The 18337-nt window shown below is 43.2% G+C and overlaps 1 protein-coding gene across 1 annotated transcript in view; it reads left to right on the plus strand.

The window, feature by feature from the left end:
• Window positions 1-18337, plus strand: part of DSCAM (DS cell adhesion molecule) — a 959122-nt gene that overhangs the window by 835327 nt on the left and 105458 nt on the right. Inside the window, exons 29-30 of the mRNA XM_078656818.1 lie at window positions 7534-7646; window positions 9014-9163. Of these exons, the coding sequence (XP_078512944.1) occupies window positions 7534-7646; window positions 9014-9163 (263 nt within the window). The remainder of the gene's footprint in view (window positions 1-7533; window positions 7647-9013; window positions 9164-18337) is intronic.

Genomic DNA, 18337 nt, shown 5'->3' on the forward strand with positions numbered 1-18337 from the left:
AATACACTTTTCATGTGTAAAATCAAGCCTTCCTATTTAACTTAGCACATACATTACATGTTGAAGTTGGAGCTGATTCACAGAGAGAATTAATTAAAAGTTAGAAATTTCTGCTTCACGAGTTTTTTCTTTGATTTGCAAAGATTTCTGACCTTTGAGGTATGAACAAAAACTCCAAGGACTGCTCATGGAAATGGGCACAGTACATAGATTTGTATGGGCAATCCTACTAAAAATATTTATTTTGAATGAATGTCTTCCTGTGGACCACCCACTAGCGTTAATGTGAAGACATTTAGATTCACGTATGGTAGTTTTAAATGTTTTCGTCACTTGGCAAATGGGTTTCCAGGTAAGAAATAATCTTCCCTAAGACAATGAGAAAATGTGTGGCATTAAGGTCTGTTGTTTGGTACTAGATCCTGCCCTCCCTCCTTCTGGCCACCAACTACAGACAAAGACTCAGACTCCATCGCCACCAGAAATCTGACAATACTCCGCTATGTTGGAATGCAGTAGCCGTGCTCATCCCGTGATTCCATCAGTCTCAGGTGGTGAGGCAGAATGGTATCCAACATGGCCAGGCATCAAGGAATAATTGTGATTGAGGCTACAAGCTCTGAGCTGGTGACAGATCCCCATGTCTGGCTGCCTTGGGTCAGTGAGCCAATGGTGTTTCCTGCTGTTTTCCTTGCATGTGTGTCAGGGCGATGGGGAACATTGGAGCCCTCTTTACCGCCAGAAGCACATAGGAGACTGTTCTAGAGCCAAATGTCAGATAAGGGGTCAACACAGTGTTGTCCCGAGGTGTAAAAGGGTGCGTGATCTCACTTCTGCTATCCCTGCAATTGTGAAAGTTCAGCACCTGCTCCCATAAATATCACTTTAATGTAGCAACTATAACTTAGGGCCTATAGTGAGGGACAAAGGCTTCATTTGTTTGGGATGCTGACATATCTGACTGTATACATAAGACACTCCTAGGATAAACCTGTATGGGCCCACTTGCCTTCCAGTGAAAGAGATAAAAGAGGAAGTCATGAGGGAGTAAACAAGACAGAGACTTTGAAGGAAAATAGAGACAGCAACTGATGCATATCCTTAGAGAGTGGGTCTGCAGAGGCTGGCCTTCAGAGCCTTGCAGAAGAACGTGTGATGTTATGTTTCTCCAGAGAGGGCCGCCCCAAGGCCGCCAGTTCTCTACTTTGAGGAAGCATCCATCTAGAGTAAATATGATCTCATCAAAAGCTTCAGTGTTCTATTTGATATATATTTGGTTCTGATATGGTAGGACCCTGATGTGTTCAATTTTTTCTGTTTTCATGAAGTCTCGCTTTACTAAGAAATACCACTATTTTTAGTATTTCATAAAACAGTAGGAGACTTCTCAAGGATACAGTACAGTAAAATCTTCCATAAAAAAGCTGAAATGAGAGTATGGGATCTGCCTATGTTTTTGATAAATCTTACCCAAGCAATACAACCTTCTCATGTGTTTGAAGTACATTTCATGGAAATTCAAGACTTTTTGCAGCCCTTTGTGGCAATCACAGATCCTCAGTTTGTTTGTAAACGCAGGAATTGTGCACATGCATACATTTGACACATAACTATATTAGTACCGTGAAACCTTTTTATGGCCTAATAATATATGTGGAATTGGCTTTTGCTCTAACCAGAGGAGTGCTATTGTGTGCTTTGTGTATCATTGCACCTTCCAGTAAATGTTTCTATTGAAATGCATGAGAGACTATTTTATCATTTTAGAATACACTCCATTATGATGTTTTTTTCTCAGAATCTTATCTTAACCTCCTATATGCATTCCATACAGAAGCAAATCATTTTTGCAGGCTTTATTTGTGACAAAGCACATTTGTGAATGCAGCACACGTAAGCAGGATTTGTGAATGTCTGTGTTGGCATGTGTTGCCACATGGGATCCAGGTCTACTGGCTTTGCCATTGGGGGTTTTATTTATTTTATTTTTAATGTGGAAAAACTGTTCTCCTGTTTCCCTCTACCGATTGTGAGGATTTCCGTTTTCTTTCTCATCCTGAAAAAAGATTTATCCTGCTTCAGGCAAAAGTAAATCTGTGTTAAATTTCAAGGTGGGAAACAATTTGCCAAAGTTTGTGCTTACGCAAAACTTTTTGGGTGTTTACCAGTTTTCTGGTGTCCCTTTGTTAAATACAAATAACTCAATTCTGGGAGAAATGTTACTTATAGTTTAAATTCTGACACTCTATTGTAAAGTTAAATGTGAATTACAAAAGTGAATTTGCAGGAAAGTCAGATTTAGGAATGTAAATAGCCATGTGCTCGAGTACTTAATGCTTACATTGAGATGCAATGGATGGAATTGTTTTATATTATTAGTTCAAATTATACACATGCAGGGTAGTCTGCAAATTGAAAATGCTATTGATTTGCATTAGTGTAAATGTATTTTATAATATGCATTTCATAGAATGTATACTTGTTGTGTGCATTTATCATGTATTGTGCGATACCTCGCTCTTAGCACTGTGCCTATGGTATTAATATACATGGCACAATGTCATGTAAGGAGTGATAGGGAACATTGGTGGCATTTTTAAGATAAGAAATTGACACCTTTTTTACCCCATGGCCATGAACCGGCCACATCTATATCTGACTGGCGATGAATTAGGATTTTGTATTTATGGCCTAAATCAATAAAACATCATTATGTTTAATATCTAGACCTTAATTAGAATATGGAATGGGTCGAGGCCCTCTCCAGCCACAAATGAAACATGGCTCTCTAAAATCATTCATGGGTATGAAATTGCACTTCATGGAACAGCACACAATTTTTAAATGAAGCAGCCCTGGCCAGAGCAATTTCTCGGCGTCTTGGTCCCTGAAGGCTCATTCCAACAACATCTAAGAGAAGATGGATGCTCTAAGAGGCTGAGAATTTGCTGATAATCCCTCGCTTGAAAAGATGCTCCAAAGATCCCACAGAAGTAAAGAGCTCCTGTCCCAACACTGATCCCTTATTGATAGCCAGGACTATCTATCTATCGACAAGTAATACGAGTAGTCTGATTTGTGAACATCAGAGGGGTTTTACATCATCCTAAAGTACCCAGCTTGTCCAACACCCGTCGTGAAGCAAGGTCCAGTCCCGGATTGATGTTCTCATTGAAATACTGCTTTACATAAGTCAAGTATTTTCTTTACCAAATGCCCAGTCAATTATTTTTCTTGTTTTAGAGACCTCATCGGTGCAGAGCCTTAAGCCTTTCACCAAGCGCTCCATCATGTCAACTTTCCGCTTGATGCTCTGCTTCTAGAATGTTAGATGCTCTTGAAAAGTGTGTAATTTAGGCATCAAACCAAGTGTAGAATAGGCTTAACCCCACTTAATCAGAGGCCAAGAAATGGTTCAGTGATGACCACTATGGTCTCAACCAATCAATCAGTCAGGATTCTTGTAAAGCACCACTACTCACCTGTTAAGGTCTCAAGGTGCTCTTGGATGGTGAAAGGTGAGAAAGGAAAACCAGTGCCACCAGTGAGTGCACAGTTTTCTACATTCATAAAAGAATCTATATACTGGTTATTTACAGGACCAATGTAACATCAAGGAACGGATGTATGTCAGTACAACGCGATCTTTTAGATCGCGGTACTTGACATCGCAGATTTTACAACGCAAGTCGTTACAACGACTTGCGTTGGGGGGGCGCGGATTTAGGAATTTTATAATTTTATATTCCAACACCAGTCCCCGTAACAGTAGGGACGGTGTTGGAATATAAAAAATAACAACATTCCATATCCCACAGCGCCATCCAGCGCAAGTCGTAGTAACGACTTGCGTTGTAATAGCTGCGTGGAAAAGGTCGTGCGGTGTTAACACCGCGTTGTAAACAACGTTTCCCTCAAGGAACCATTCTGCATTTTTTGAGGGCACCATTTTTAAATGAATTCAGCACTTGCACTCGAGAATGACTTGATGAAGTACTTCCATAAGAATATTCAATCACTTTGCACCAATACTTCATCTCAGTTATTACCATCTATGCTAGTGCACTCTCGCCCACTTTCCGCCGTCCCTCCAGTAAGTGACCCGGTGTAGATAAGGCTCTGACGAGCTTTCAACATAGTTCCACGCAATGATATCTGCTCCCCACAGTAGCTAAGATTGGGCTCCTGGATATTACCTCCCTTCTTCTTCCATTCATCAACACAAATAAGGATTGGACACATTTCCACCTCCCTCAAAAGCCCACTATAGACCCCTGAATTTGGGAGAGCTCCAGTCCAATCTGGTGAATTCCTTACATTTCTAAAGCTTCGAATTTTGTGCTGATTGTATTACTCTCTGTCTTCTGTAAATTGCTACTGAAGCATTATCTAGGAGATCTCATTATCTTACTAGAGGTACACATGGATTTCAGAGAGAAGTCTCTTGATCATTCTTGACTCATTCATGGCCTTCAGCACAGTTAGTCAGTGTAAAACTCGCCTTAGGTTTTCCTGGTCATTGCAAATATCCCAGTGCCCTTAATACACTGTGATAAGCTATGACCTTTCTCAGGGCTTCCAGATACTACACGTCTTTTTAACTTGCTACTTACTGTTGATGTACTGTGTACCATTGTACACATAACATTAAGTGACCTCATTGCTAAAATTAATTTAATCTCTAAAAAATACTGAGTTTTGTCAGTTATAGTTACTGGTGCCACCTCTACTCAAACACACCCCAAATTCAAAGGTTCTCAACATGGAAGTGTGATGGTGAGGGCATTATATTCAGGTGGTAGCTATAACCACAACATGCTAATTTCAATGTTTTTACTTGTTATGTTGATCTTAGCCACAATGTAATTTAGCAGTGTTTATTTTTAGGGGTTTTGTAAACCTATTTGGCATATTGTTTGCTACCCATGGACAGTGTGTGAATGTGCAGTGACTAATACTGGAGTGAAAATGACCTGTGGATAGGCTTTCGACTCTGTAAACAGGCTTACTCAGTGGCGAATCCTCGCAGAAATGGGGATGGACTTATCAATTGTTCACACCTTAACATCTTTGCACCAAGGAGCAAAATCATGTGTTAAATTTGGTGCAAATTGAGAAGCGTCTCATGAATTTGGCACAGGGGTGCGTTCTTGTCCCTTTGCTATTTATTTTATATACAAACAATCTCAGATCAGAGCTCATCAAGTGCACCTGATGTACCAAAATACCAAAGGTAAACAACGTCGCCTTCTCTGCACGCCTTTCTGCAGATGACGCTGTGTTAATCACCTGCACTCCCAAAGCCCTATGTTTCTTGGTTCTTTCATTCATGGGTTTTATGGCAAAACTTGATTTAACAACTAATTTTGCTAAATCTTTCACAATGTCATACAGCCCAAAGTGCCCACTGTCGTTTCCTATTACAGTAGGTCTAAACACACTACAGAGCACTAGCACTTCTTAGTTACCTGGGGTCACTTCTAGCTCTGCTGGCTCATGCCTCCCCCGAACTGAGCAGAGCAGGTCAAAACTATCAAAACTTGTTGGTTCACTCCTTAATTTACCATCTCCAGAGGGTGGGAGGGTGCTTTCACTCCTGTACAAATATATTCCACCCAGTGTGCACCTGTTGCAACCTGCGGGCTGGGATTTGGAGAATCAGTGACCCACAGCTACTCCAATTGGAAGGAAAATGTTTTTGTAGGAGAATTCTTGCAGTGCCTGTACCGACCTCCCACTTCGTTTGCAACCAGGAGCTTGGTTTGATGTATTTAACCATCCAAATACGTATTCGTCCCCAACTCCTGTGGCTGTCCAACATGAGTATGGAAGAATCCTCCCTACGAGGAGAATAATTATGACTTAGCGCCAGAACACCCACGGGTAACAGAGCGCTGTACAAATGCCAAAATAAATACATAAATAAAATACTATTTGGCCTGCGATAAAGGGCTCTCCACCCCTTGGGTGGTGTACGTGAAAAAAACACTAGAAGGTCAAACATTTTCTATGAGGCTGGCACACGTGATCTCCCAAGCAGGTAACAAGCCCAGGCCCTCTTGATAGAATAGTTACAAGCTAAAAGGCTAGACGAGGACGGTGAGAAACCAAGTGTTAGGAGTTACATAGATCTCATTTCTGGTGTCGCCGGTACAAGTTATCTGTGGAACACTAGTGGGCGCGCTCCCTTTCATTTCATTTTAGGGCTGGTATGATGAAATACTCTTTGTTTCCTACGTGGGCACCAGCATAATTTGGAATCTAGAACATGTCCCTGTAACAACGTGTCCAAACAATCAATAATTCATTTTATTTTCATCTGTGGCTATAATAAATTTTATACTAAAATGTACCCCGTGCTTCTTCTGCGACCTAGATACTATCGAACATTTTTGCTAACCTTTGATTGTGAACAGGTAAAGATGTCATGTTTGGTGTCTGAGAAATTGTAACTTAAAATTCTCTTTAATGTTAAAGTCAAATTATAAAATACAATTTTGGGAAATGGCACTTTTAGAAAGTAGGCATTTTCCTGCCATATTTGGGGTCTGCAACCTATTCCTGGGTCACATGGCTGGTTGTAGTTGGCAGTTGGACTCTGTATATTCTTCTCATACAGCCACACAATATAGGGATTAGGTGTAGCTGGATGAGCCATAATTGACAGGATGGAGCGGAGCTGGGCACAGCCCGGCTTGCAACTGAATAGACTGTGCTGTGCCTTCACACAAAGGACTTGAGACCACTTCATTGTGCAGACAGACTGGAGACAGGGCAATGGTGGCAGGAACCTCCAAGACGTGAAAGGGAATTCTTTAGAAACTTCTACTTCAAAGAAGGCACCAGGTATAAAAATGGGACCCTCAGCCCCGCTCTTCAGGTCATTTTCTGGAACTGCAGAACGACTCTCAGAGGACTGCCTGCTACTGTGGCCTGCTGTGTATTTCAGAAGACTGCTTTGCTGCACCTGGAAGAGCTGCTCTTCTGTCTGGAGCCTGCCTTGAACCCACATCGGTCTGCCATGCTTCTTGAGCCCTATTCCACTGTTTGAACCCAGTGCTACCAGAATGACTCTAAGGGCTAGCTGGCTGACCTCCTGAGCAGAGTGGGAAAGATTCCTGGAAATCTATGTCTTTAGTAGATTCTTTCTGAATCACCCAACAAGTCGGAAATCCGTTGCAAAAGTAGAACAAATGTTATGGGCTGTAGATATTGAACATTTTAGAGCTGGACCTTGTGAATTAGTTCCACAGAGAGCAGCAGGACCTGTGTTGACACTACATACATGTTTGAATATTTGGCCAGTGATTGGACTAGTGTGTTTAACCTTCAGTTGTGCTTTTTGATGTATGCTTATTTTAGCTTTCAGACATGCCAATAGGTCAGAATGTACCTTGATCGGTCTTTCTGTGCAGTACCTATTCATGTAATTTCATGACAGATGAGAATTGCTCTAGAGAACCTGTCTTGCACAGCAAATATTGGATTGTGTGGAATCTCAATGCATCTGCTCTCTCCTTGACTTGTTGACAGCAAGAACACCAGGACGTCGGACACCCTGAACAAGCAGCAGACTCTCCGGATGCACATAGACATCCCTCGGGCCCAGCTTTTGATTGAGGAGCGAGACACCATGGAAACAATTGGTAAGAGATGCTTTTTATGGCTCAGATGCTGTGTCATGGGCTTCTACACTAACATCTTCAATGCATGCATGACTCTACAAATTTACATTGAAATTGCAATGTTCTGTCACTCTCGATCCTAGAAAGGGGCATAATGCAAATTAAAGGGGGGGGGTGACTAGCACTGAGAAAAAATGAAATATATGGCAGTATCTGTGAGTCCTGGTCTAAACTGAATGTTTATGGATATATAATGACAGGTTCTGACAGACTGTGAGGTGCCCAGGTGCTGTTGTGCATGCCTGCATATTCTTGAGAAAGCTCACAAGGCTGAGGCTGCATGCCGTAGTGTAGGATGAAAAAAAATGTTTTGCCCTCGAGTTAATTAATGCAGTCGTTGGTAAAGTGTGGTAATTATGGCTTCCATGTAGAGCAGGAGTATCAAATGCAGGCCCATGAGAGACAGATTCATGTCAGACGCCCCAGATATCTACATAAGGTAGATTTACATACACTGAATCTACATGGGAATTTTTTACATAGTCAGTGGTTAGTCTGGAAATGCTCATGGATCCGGCCCTCTTGTTTCTATGTTGGACTTCTCCAATGTGGAGAAAGACACACACACACACACACGTACATGGGGCAAAGAGTGGGTCGAACACATATAAAATGGTTTTCTGTACCCCCCTCCCCGTTTAAAATGTTATTGAACTAAGGTGACAAGATCTGAATATTAACTACGGAGGAAGAAATGAGCACAGGGTACATCTGTGGTGCATACATGCACTAACCAAAAGCCCTCTGCAGGCAGATGCAGTCACTCACTGCACCTGCCTGCAGGGTGATCTTGCCTCCTCCTTTAAAGTGCAGGCGGCATGCCACCTGAACTGTGCAACACGAGCAGTTACTTCAAAGCCGTTCTGTATTTCACTGGAATGAGCTGCCCTGGGGCAGCACGAGTTCCTGACTGCCCTGGTGGGCGGCAATTTCTTTGTAATAAGGTGCACCATCCCTATTTGCGCTGGGCACACCTTTTGAAAGGTGTGCCGTGGTGGAAACATGGAATGTGCGCCGTATGGATAATACACCAGTTCACTCATTCAGTAGTTGGGGATTAGTACCCTTCTTGGATTCAATACTCTCTGGATGCATCGAATTCAAAAGTATCAAAAAGTCAGAAAACTGTATCAAACACTTCTTTACAGTGCAGTATTTGATCTGTAGAAGAGTCCAGGGACCGAGCACTTTTATGTTGGTAGTGTCAGAAAAAACATTATGGTGGAAATCTATATTGTCCTGTTCTAAATAAAATAATGTGAATGTGTTCATTGCCAAGCATGTTCCAATCTTCTTATACCTCTGTGCCCCTTCCTCTCTCTGTGCAGATGACCGGTCCACGGTGCTACTGACGGACGCCGACTTTGGGGAGGCCTCAAAGCAGAAGTCACTGACAGTCACGCACACGGTCCACTACCAGTCAGTGTCTCAGGCGACCGGCCCCCTGGTGGATGTGTCCGACGCCCGGCCAGGAACCAGTAAGTAGGGTCCTCAGATTCCTGACCTAGGCCGACTAGTAGCCAGTAGTAGTTGCAGATAATTCCACATGTAGCCCTCTATACATATGGGGCAGATTTATGAGGCTCTTGCGCCTCCTTGCGCCGCAATTGCGTCACGTAATGTGACGCAACGGCGGCGCAAACAATGCGCTCTATTTACAACGTGACGCATCTAGGAGATGCGTCACGTTGGAAACCCCTGCGCCATAAGGAGGCGTTCCTGAGCAGGGGGGGGGGGGCGTTCCTGTGCAGGAACGCCTCCTAAAAGTGGCTGAGTGAAATCTATGAGATTTCACTCAGTCACTTTCTACGTCAATTCCCTATGCCTGCTTGAAGCAGGCGTAAGGGTGACGCACCATACATTGAACAGGTGGCCCCTGTGCATTGCAGGAGTCATGTCGCACTTGCGACATGACTCCTGCAATGCGCCGCCCGTGCGCCGAGAGATGCGTCACGCATCTTCACTGCCTTGCACCATGGTGCGCCGCATCATAAATGCGGCGCACCATGGGTGGCGGAGCAGTGGCGCACTGTGGCGCATGTTAACTGGCGCATCCCTGGGGATGCGCTAGTTAACATAAATCTGCCCCATAGTGTCATCCTGCACACGGCGATGCTCCACCCGCAGCTTTGAGCGCCGCGCTCAGTTCTGCTCGCGAATCTGGCCATCCATGACACAGGATGAGACATGGGTTTAGAAGGACATAAGTTGTATTTGTTTTTAAAATTGACCAATGTGACTCCTTTTTTTTTATTTCAATATAATTTTATTGGTTTTTTTTTTTACAACATTTAGTCATCAATGCTTTGTCGTCACAGGGTGGCAGCCTTTCCATTAGAGATTTCTTGGGGTTTTCAGAATGACACCCATTACACATGCAGAATTTTGTAACTGCAAACAAGGCAGCAGTATCACACAAGCGACTTTTTCCCAATGAGATAATCTGACGCTGTTTATTTGCTACACATACCGTAGCCAGGCTACCTAGATTCAGTAAGTTGCCTGTTTCTTCTAGGGCACCACAACGGCAGTGCAGAGCTTATGCAGAAGCAACAGCTCTCCCAAAGTCCTTTTCAGCTTATACTTATCACCTGTTGTTTCAAAACAGCAAGATGGTGCAGCGAGTCAATGCTCGCTGGTGATATCTGGGGCTAGGTGTATGAACATTTTACTGATGGGCCGTTTGTGACTGATACAATCGTTTTTGGCATGTACCAACTTTATTTTACGAGTCAGTAACCTATTACCGTCTCTCAAAATGGGGTTTGCAAGTCGCTATTAGGAAGAGGCGTCCATTCCTAATAGCGTCTCACACTAGTTTGTAAGAATGTTTTGCAACCGGGAATGCAGTCGCAAAACATTTGCAGTTACCACAAACTTCAAGTTGGTGGTAACCCAATCACAAATGTGAAGGGGTCCCGAAAGGACCCCTTCCCCTTCGTGAATGAATGTGAAAACTATTTTTAAGAGCAGGTAGTGGTCCCACGCACCACCGCCTGATCTTAAAAACCAAAAAGAAAACTGGTCATATTTTTGATTGCAATGCATCCCGTTTTCCTTTAACCCGTTAAGCGCGGCGGATTCTACGCTGGCGGTTCCGTGCCCGGGCAGGGCCACATCGGCCAACAGACGTGCGTAGCAGTACGGAGGTAGTGCGCGCGACGGCCGTTGGCAGCAAACGTGTTAAGGAAAACGAGCTGCTTTACAAAAAATAACAGATTGCTTTATTTAAAAGCAAACACAGACATGGTGGTCTGCTGACCTCAGCAGGCCACCATCCCTATGATTTTTGTGATTCCTAATGGGTCTCAAATTGTGACCTGCCTCATTAATATTCCCAAGGTAGGTCATTTTCGACCCACTGGGAATAGTATAAAGTGATTAAAACACTTTTGTAAATGCTGTTTTGCGATTTCCTAATTGCTAATCGCAAGGATTCGCAATTAGGGAAATGCAAAATGGTTTCATAGTACATCTGGCCCCCGAAGATCTCAGGTTTGAATCCTTGCAAAAATACACCACTATTAAATTGAACAATGTAAACATAGGAGGCGGTGCGTCCATTGGGGGCGTTGCCCCACTAGCCATGGACGACCGTCATGCTGCTCATACACACTTTTATTTCATTTTCAAAATTATTTCTGAGAGCGCACTGACGCACTTGTGACTCGCCTGGAGAGAGCTCTGCTGGGACAAGCCCGGGGACATCCCGCTGCGGAAGGACTGTGGAGGTGGGGCTGCGGCAGTGAGTGACAGCGCAGCGGAATGGAGATTTACTTAGCCAGCATCTGCAGCAGTGAGTGTCAGTGTGCGCATGTCAATTTTAGGCCTAGTAATTTTTAGTACTGGCCCGTGCATGCGCACACGCAGTACTGCTTCTGTCCTCCCTAAATTGTAACTCGGGGATTGGCAGGGACCCGGGCCCCCGGCTCTCATTATGGGCAGGAATAACCCCTGCTCTTAGCCAATTCTGGCGCAGTAGTGCTGCTAATGCTGTGCCTGGATTGGCTGGAGTCACCGCGCTGACTACAGATGGTGCCCCCGTGCGTGGGTGTGGTGTTGGCTGCTCATGTCGCACTGCATGGCCAATCACACCATGGCGTATGCGAAGCCATGCAGTGGATTGGCCAGGCATTTCCTCTAGTGTTGTATGTTGTTGTCGACGTCACCACGCTCGGCGCGCTAGTGCCTGTGCTACAGTACACGAGTCATGAGACGAAGAGTCACGAGAGTGTTCCAGTCCAGTCGTCGTCGTGTGTGTAGCAGTGACTACCGGCAGGCTGGGGTACGACAACAGGCAAGTGCAATTCCATTTTAGTGTCCCATGTCCGACATGCTCAGGAGGAGCCCATCTACTTTGTGTTTAGTGTTCCTCATCAGCATAAGACTTTGCCAGTACGTCAGAATAACGCAGGTTATTAAACACGCCGGCCTCAGACACCGAGTAAGCCTGAGCTCCACCCTTAGTAAAGAGGCGGATTTTCAGATGGCATACTTATGTGCGAGTAGTTATCCGGTGCGTGCTGGGAAATCTCGGGGGTCGGCGATGGCCGCATCATTTGATCCTGGAGAGTCGGACATGTGCTGGAAGAGTGGCAGAGCCTCGTTCTCTCATGCGGATGCCAGATACTATTTATAGTATTGTTTAGGTATTGAGCTGGTTAAACTTTAGAGAGTGTTTTACATTGCGGCGCTTTGGCATGTTTGAATGTGGCACGTTTTAACAATGCATGATTTGGACGTGATTCGATTAATAATTATAGTCACATTCTTACATTCTTTTGGACTGCTTGCTAGCTAACACATTGAGATGGTAGTAGTGAATGAGTGTTGAAAAGCAGATGGAATTAATTTGTTTGAACAACAGCACATATGGAATAAACACTCACCCAACGCGGGCATCCCCATACAGTATTTAAAAAAAAACATAATTTGTCGCGTATGAAATGGGTGCACTTTTTAGTGCATGAGAATAGTTGTTTGATCACCGACAGATAGGATTCTTAATGTTGTAGGAGCAGTCAACCAATCATGATAACACATATGGCATATTTATTCAGGTCAGACTTGCTCACTTTGCTCGCTCGTGGCACAGCACTCACCCCCCCAAATTTTACGCCCTCCCAACTTCAAAAGTCGCCAGCCGCCACTGTTTACAGTGCTTAGAAATAGCAAAATGAGTTTCAATATATATATCTGTGTTATGTTTGATATGGTGTAGCCGTGAATTTAACATGTTCAGTTTTCGCAATTATCTGACCAATATGGTACACAGTATAAAACAATGTTATCCATGATGTACGGTCAGTTTGGATTCCTGCATTAGAAAGATTTTCTTGCCTAACGTGACATAATATTGGATTCCCTCAACCATCTAGCCATCAGCCACATTGGTGGATTGTAGGGGGGCTACTTGCTTATCATCCCTTTCACGTAGGAATCTTCTTCCCATCTGTCAGTCGCTGAACAACCTTTGTGTCTGCTTGGAAAAAACATGAAACATCCTGCAATTCATCATGATTCCAGTATTATTTTAATCAAAGTAAATTAAATGATCACTATTATAAATTGCTAGACAATGCTATGTGGAAATAAACAAAACTTGTAGAAAAGAAAGAAAACACTACATTGAATCATTTAAGTAGCATTGTAGGTAAATCACTTTTTATTAATCGTAGTGTGTCATCAGAATAAATCAGCTCCAACAGAGACTAACCCCCATTCTAATGAGAAGGGAAATCTTTGCAGGAAGGGACACCTTCCTGTACATGAACAATCCATGGCATTTTGCTTTTTCCATGTGTGCTGCACAAGGTAGCAGACATGGAAAAAGCAAAAACTAGGAGAGAAATAATGCATTTCACCTTGTTTTGCCAATTTAAGACCAGGGTTTTCCAGGTCTTAGTTTTGGCGTTCGCTATCTCCTAGGGGCAGCATCAAATACAATGGATGTTGCGATGGGACGCCCACTGCAACACCCAGTGCACGCCCCATTCACGCTAACCATAGCATAAAAGGGTCCTTATTTACAAGCCAGCGTTAAGCTACGTTAAGTGGCTTAAGGCTGCCTTGTAAATAAGGCGCAACCCCTATCGCCACCACAAAGTAGATAAAAGTGGCGTTGTGGTTGCGATGGGGGCTTATACATATGACCCTAAGTGTCAACAGAGGAAATTGTCTTTGGAGCCAAGCTTCAATTCATGCAACAAAAATATATTTTTTCCCCCATAAATTGGCGATCGGTAAGTGAGCTAATGTAAAGAGCCAGAGAGCATATTTGCGGATGCATAGTGATTCATTTCAGCATCCTACAAATCTGGTGATCACTTTCTTTACGAAAAAGGGATTACAAGACAAAAAAAATGCCAGCACGGTTCAAGTTTCTGCATTTCGATAAGTAAGTAATTAACCTTGGGACGTGCTTCGCAATGATGTGACCCTACGGAAGAGTAGCATCTCTATAGAGGCTGCAACCTAGCACGGCAAGCCCAGTCCCGATGTTCTTCCTTCCTGTGGTGACTTCATAGCTGGAGACCAATCTAGCTGTAGGGCTAGATGTACAAAGCATTTTCACAGGTGGGGAAACAACTCTTTTGATTTTGCAACAGCAAAAACGCTTTTGCTGAAATCTACTAATCAGAGGAGTCAGTAAACATTTAGAGACCCCTAAAATGAGTTTCTGATCCCATACTGATTCAGTATTTGGAACGGGCATGTTATAGGCATCCGGTTCACGTGCCAAATCTGTATAGCATGTATCAATGTTTTGGGACCGAAATCCAGTTGCAAAAACATTGACAAATTACCCACTACTGAGTTGGGGTGAAAAGCTATTTTCAAAAGGGAAGTGGGTCCCAATGAGTTAAAATTTCTCAAACGAGGTTTTATTATGGAGGAGACACATAAGAGAAGCAGAGGCCTTTATTGATAGAAAATCGGGGAGAGTGAAAATACCAATCCCTGCCTCTTCACTGGATACCCTATTGGGTGATTAGCTGCACTTTATGAATCTTGCTAGATTGATTGATTGATAGACTGGACCATAATCGATCCCAGAAATCTAGGATTTAGAGTCCTACGAGGCTGAATTCAGAGCTGGGTCAATAGCAAGAAAAGCTCAGGCAGACCTTGAGAGTTCCAGTAACACATGTACATGACAACATTTGGAAAGCAGAAGGAGGGAGATTTAAAAAAACAAAATCACAACTATTTATGTTCCCTATTGACTTGTATTAAAGTGGGGATAATTTCTGGTGGGAGACAGCTGAATTAGAGCGAGTTACAGCTTTAAAAATCGGTGAGTCTCCAACCTGGATGTGGTCTGTTTGCACATACTAACATGTGGTTGGGGGATGCTGATAAACTGGTATTACCAGCATCAAATGCGTCTCCTTCAGTTAGGTAGTAGATATCAAATAACACCCTATCCAGGACAATGAACAACATTTTAGTGGCCCTCTCTGGATTGAGTGTGCATCTAGTGTTGCCCTGTGCAGTGCAGTTCTTCATTGTGGCTATACCAATACACTTACATGCATACATACATAGTAATGAGGTTGATGACTGAAGGAATGCAGGAACATTTGTTCCAACACCATTAAACATAAGAATTGATTAAATCCGAAAATTCCGCCTGACATAAAGTGCCAGAGATTAATTTGGCATTATAGACATGCAGGATGACAAAATTACTTTTCTGCACGTGACCTGACCATATTCCAGACTCAGAAAACATAGCACAAAGGCAGGCTGCATTTCAGACTTTATCCATCTTAATGGTATTCATGTTATGCACAGTACGTCTTGATTTTTGTGTAGCCAATGAATTCAGAAAAAACACATTTTACTGCTTCTAGAGTTATTTAGTAAAGTTAGTAGATGATTTAATTTAGTTCAGGGACAAAAGGTCTTACCCAGGAGGGGCTGGCAGAAGGATGAAAAATGCCTGCCAAATAAGATGTTATTAAGTGCCCTTTCCCTTCAGGACACCAGATTGGAATTTAAAACAGACAGTTATGATGAGTTGTGCCAGTGAGAACGTTGTGCTCCTCGGGCACCTCCAAGCCCTTGATTTTTCATGGCCAAAAACATGTTGAATAAAAGTAACAGGTTCAAAAAATGCGATAATGTATTTGCATTTCCAGAAGTCGTTTTTTCCCAAATAAATGTCCTTTTCCTCTAGGCTATAGGTGAAGCATTAGCATTGTACGTTTAACGCTGCCATCTTCATATTGGGGGCATTTCAGGGTGTTGGATGAAAACCTAACAGGTACAAAGTAAAGAAACTCAGCCTCCTGTAGTATAAAAAAAATATAAAAAGTGGACAATGATGGACTGGTAATAAGTAAGTGTAAGAAAGTGTACCCGGACCTGCAAGCTTTACTTATATCCAATTCCTGGAACTAAAGTTACGAGTCTTGTCTGTCATATTATATTGATAAATTAATACCCCTAGATCCTGTCTCATGCCTGAAGCCAGTATATCTTCGATGACCCCGAATCTCAACCAAATTCCTCAGAGCACAGTTAGCTATAAAGTAACATAGTCAGGGTATTGACAACCAATATTTTTTCAGGTAAGTATATAGAGGTAGGTATAAGGTTTGCTTTACTTAACTCCACATTTATGTACCTTGAAGATATATGCATATATCTTATACATATATGTATTATGTATGTATTTTCAAGGAAAGTCGATTTAGGGCTTTATTATTAGTTTGGCGGTCCTCCTGTCGGCCAGCCACTGCTGCGCCTTCAGGAGGACCACCAAGCCCGTAGTGTGCTAGACTGCCGGATTACAAGTGTAATTCATGGCCGGCAGGTGGTGCTTTAGCAGTCTCACAGCTAGGGTCTGTCAGGCTAGGAGAGTCCTAACATGCAGACCGCCGCCCTGAGAGCACCGGCTGCACGTTACTTTCATGTGTGTGGCATGCACCATGTCATGCATGCCATACCATGCAGGAACAGGGGTGCTACTCAAGGGGTCACAACATGTGCCCCCCTGCATGCAGGCCCAGGAGCTCCAGGGAGCCCCTCCGCCACCCTTTTCATGACGGGCTCACCACCATGAAATAGCCGGTTGACAGGCAACTCATAATATGCTATGTGGTGCTGCTGCAGCACTGACAGCATAGTACTGCTCTTGATCGCTGCGCCACTGCCGTGGGATCCTGGAACCCGGCAGAGGCACCGATCCTGTGGCAGTCTGACCTCCACTCTCAGAATACTGCAGATGGGTCCTCAGTGGTGGCAGTGGTCTGAAGCCAATGCAAGTACTACAGGCCTGTGGACCGCCATACTTCTAATAAGGCCCTTAGACTTAATATTAGTAAATCTATATTTACCTAAATATACTGTTCATAGCATGTGTTTCTGTAGATGTACATGCTCTGCATACTCCTTTCATCTAATGTTGAGCTCGGACGTTGTCTTTTCTTGAAGAAGTGTTTCGAGACACGAGATATAGTGTGATCCCACCTTTAGTTATCAATGTGCATGAGCACCGACTCCATTTTAGACCATTTAGCCTTCACCAATGTTATTCTAAAATTATTTGCTTCTGCAGAAATACAGTTCCATTAACTGCTATGAATTTCTTGAGATAGAGTTCTATGCTGGCCTTTTTAAACAAGTCTGCTCTATTACAAAAGTGATCCAAATGCCTTAGAGATACTTCACTAGACAATAAAAAATTGATTAGCGGAAATCATTGAGCCCTCTCCTGCTAATACTAGAAGATTGTCGGAATAGAGTTCAGTTCCAATGTGGCACCATATGCTAATCAGCCTTGTTCCCCCACCCAAGCAACAGTCTTGCCTGAACTGGAGGGAGCATCGCTTTGATAGGACTTCAGAATTGTGTGCCAGAATTAATTAGTGTAACTAGGAGGTGTGGCCAACTGCCAGGGCTAATGACTAGACCACGTAGTGATTTCATCATTTTGACATGTTCACATGCCAACATACTTTTTAAAAATAGAGCCCTTTGGAGTCCCATCAAGGACTGGGAAAGCACTATAGGAATGTTATATAATACAACACAATACCATACTGTTATATATGGCCCTCACTGAGAGCCACTAGCATGAATATCTTATTCTGGATATGTGTAATTACTGATTTGACATAGCAACAGTGGGAAACACAATTATTTTGCACTGTTTCTATGCCATAAAGAAATTCCAGGCTTCTCCGGCAGGGCTCTCAGAGAGCCTGTCAATGGAGCACTAGCTCTGTGCTCTCAGTCGGTGCCAAGAGCCAGTTAGGATATGATCACTTTGGGAAGGGAGAAGGAAGAGGGAAAGCACAGATGGTTGTAGAGGTGGATGGGTATTTTTCCTTTTACCTTTGTGACAGGGAGCAGAGGCCATGTCCTATACAGCTCCCCCTTGTCTCTTCTGTTCCTGAATAGCAATTGACAGTGCAGATGATTTGAGCAGCTCATACAAAACATCAAATTACAGATGGGTAAAAAGTGATTAACACAGCTGTCTCTCCCCTCGGTTTCTAATGACAACACACATATCTCATGCTTTGCTCTCATTTTCATTTTGAGTTCACTCAGAACCCCTTGGTGAACACATCTCAGTTATTTACTATTATCCACTTATAATTCTAAATGGTAATGCTGTGAATGCACCCAAACCAATCAAG

Source organism: Lissotriton helveticus, chromosome 8, assembly GCF_964261635.1.
Source record: "Lissotriton helveticus chromosome 8, aLisHel1.1, whole genome shotgun sequence".
Lineage (NCBI taxonomy): Eukaryota > Metazoa > Chordata > Amphibia > Caudata > Salamandridae > Lissotriton > Lissotriton helveticus.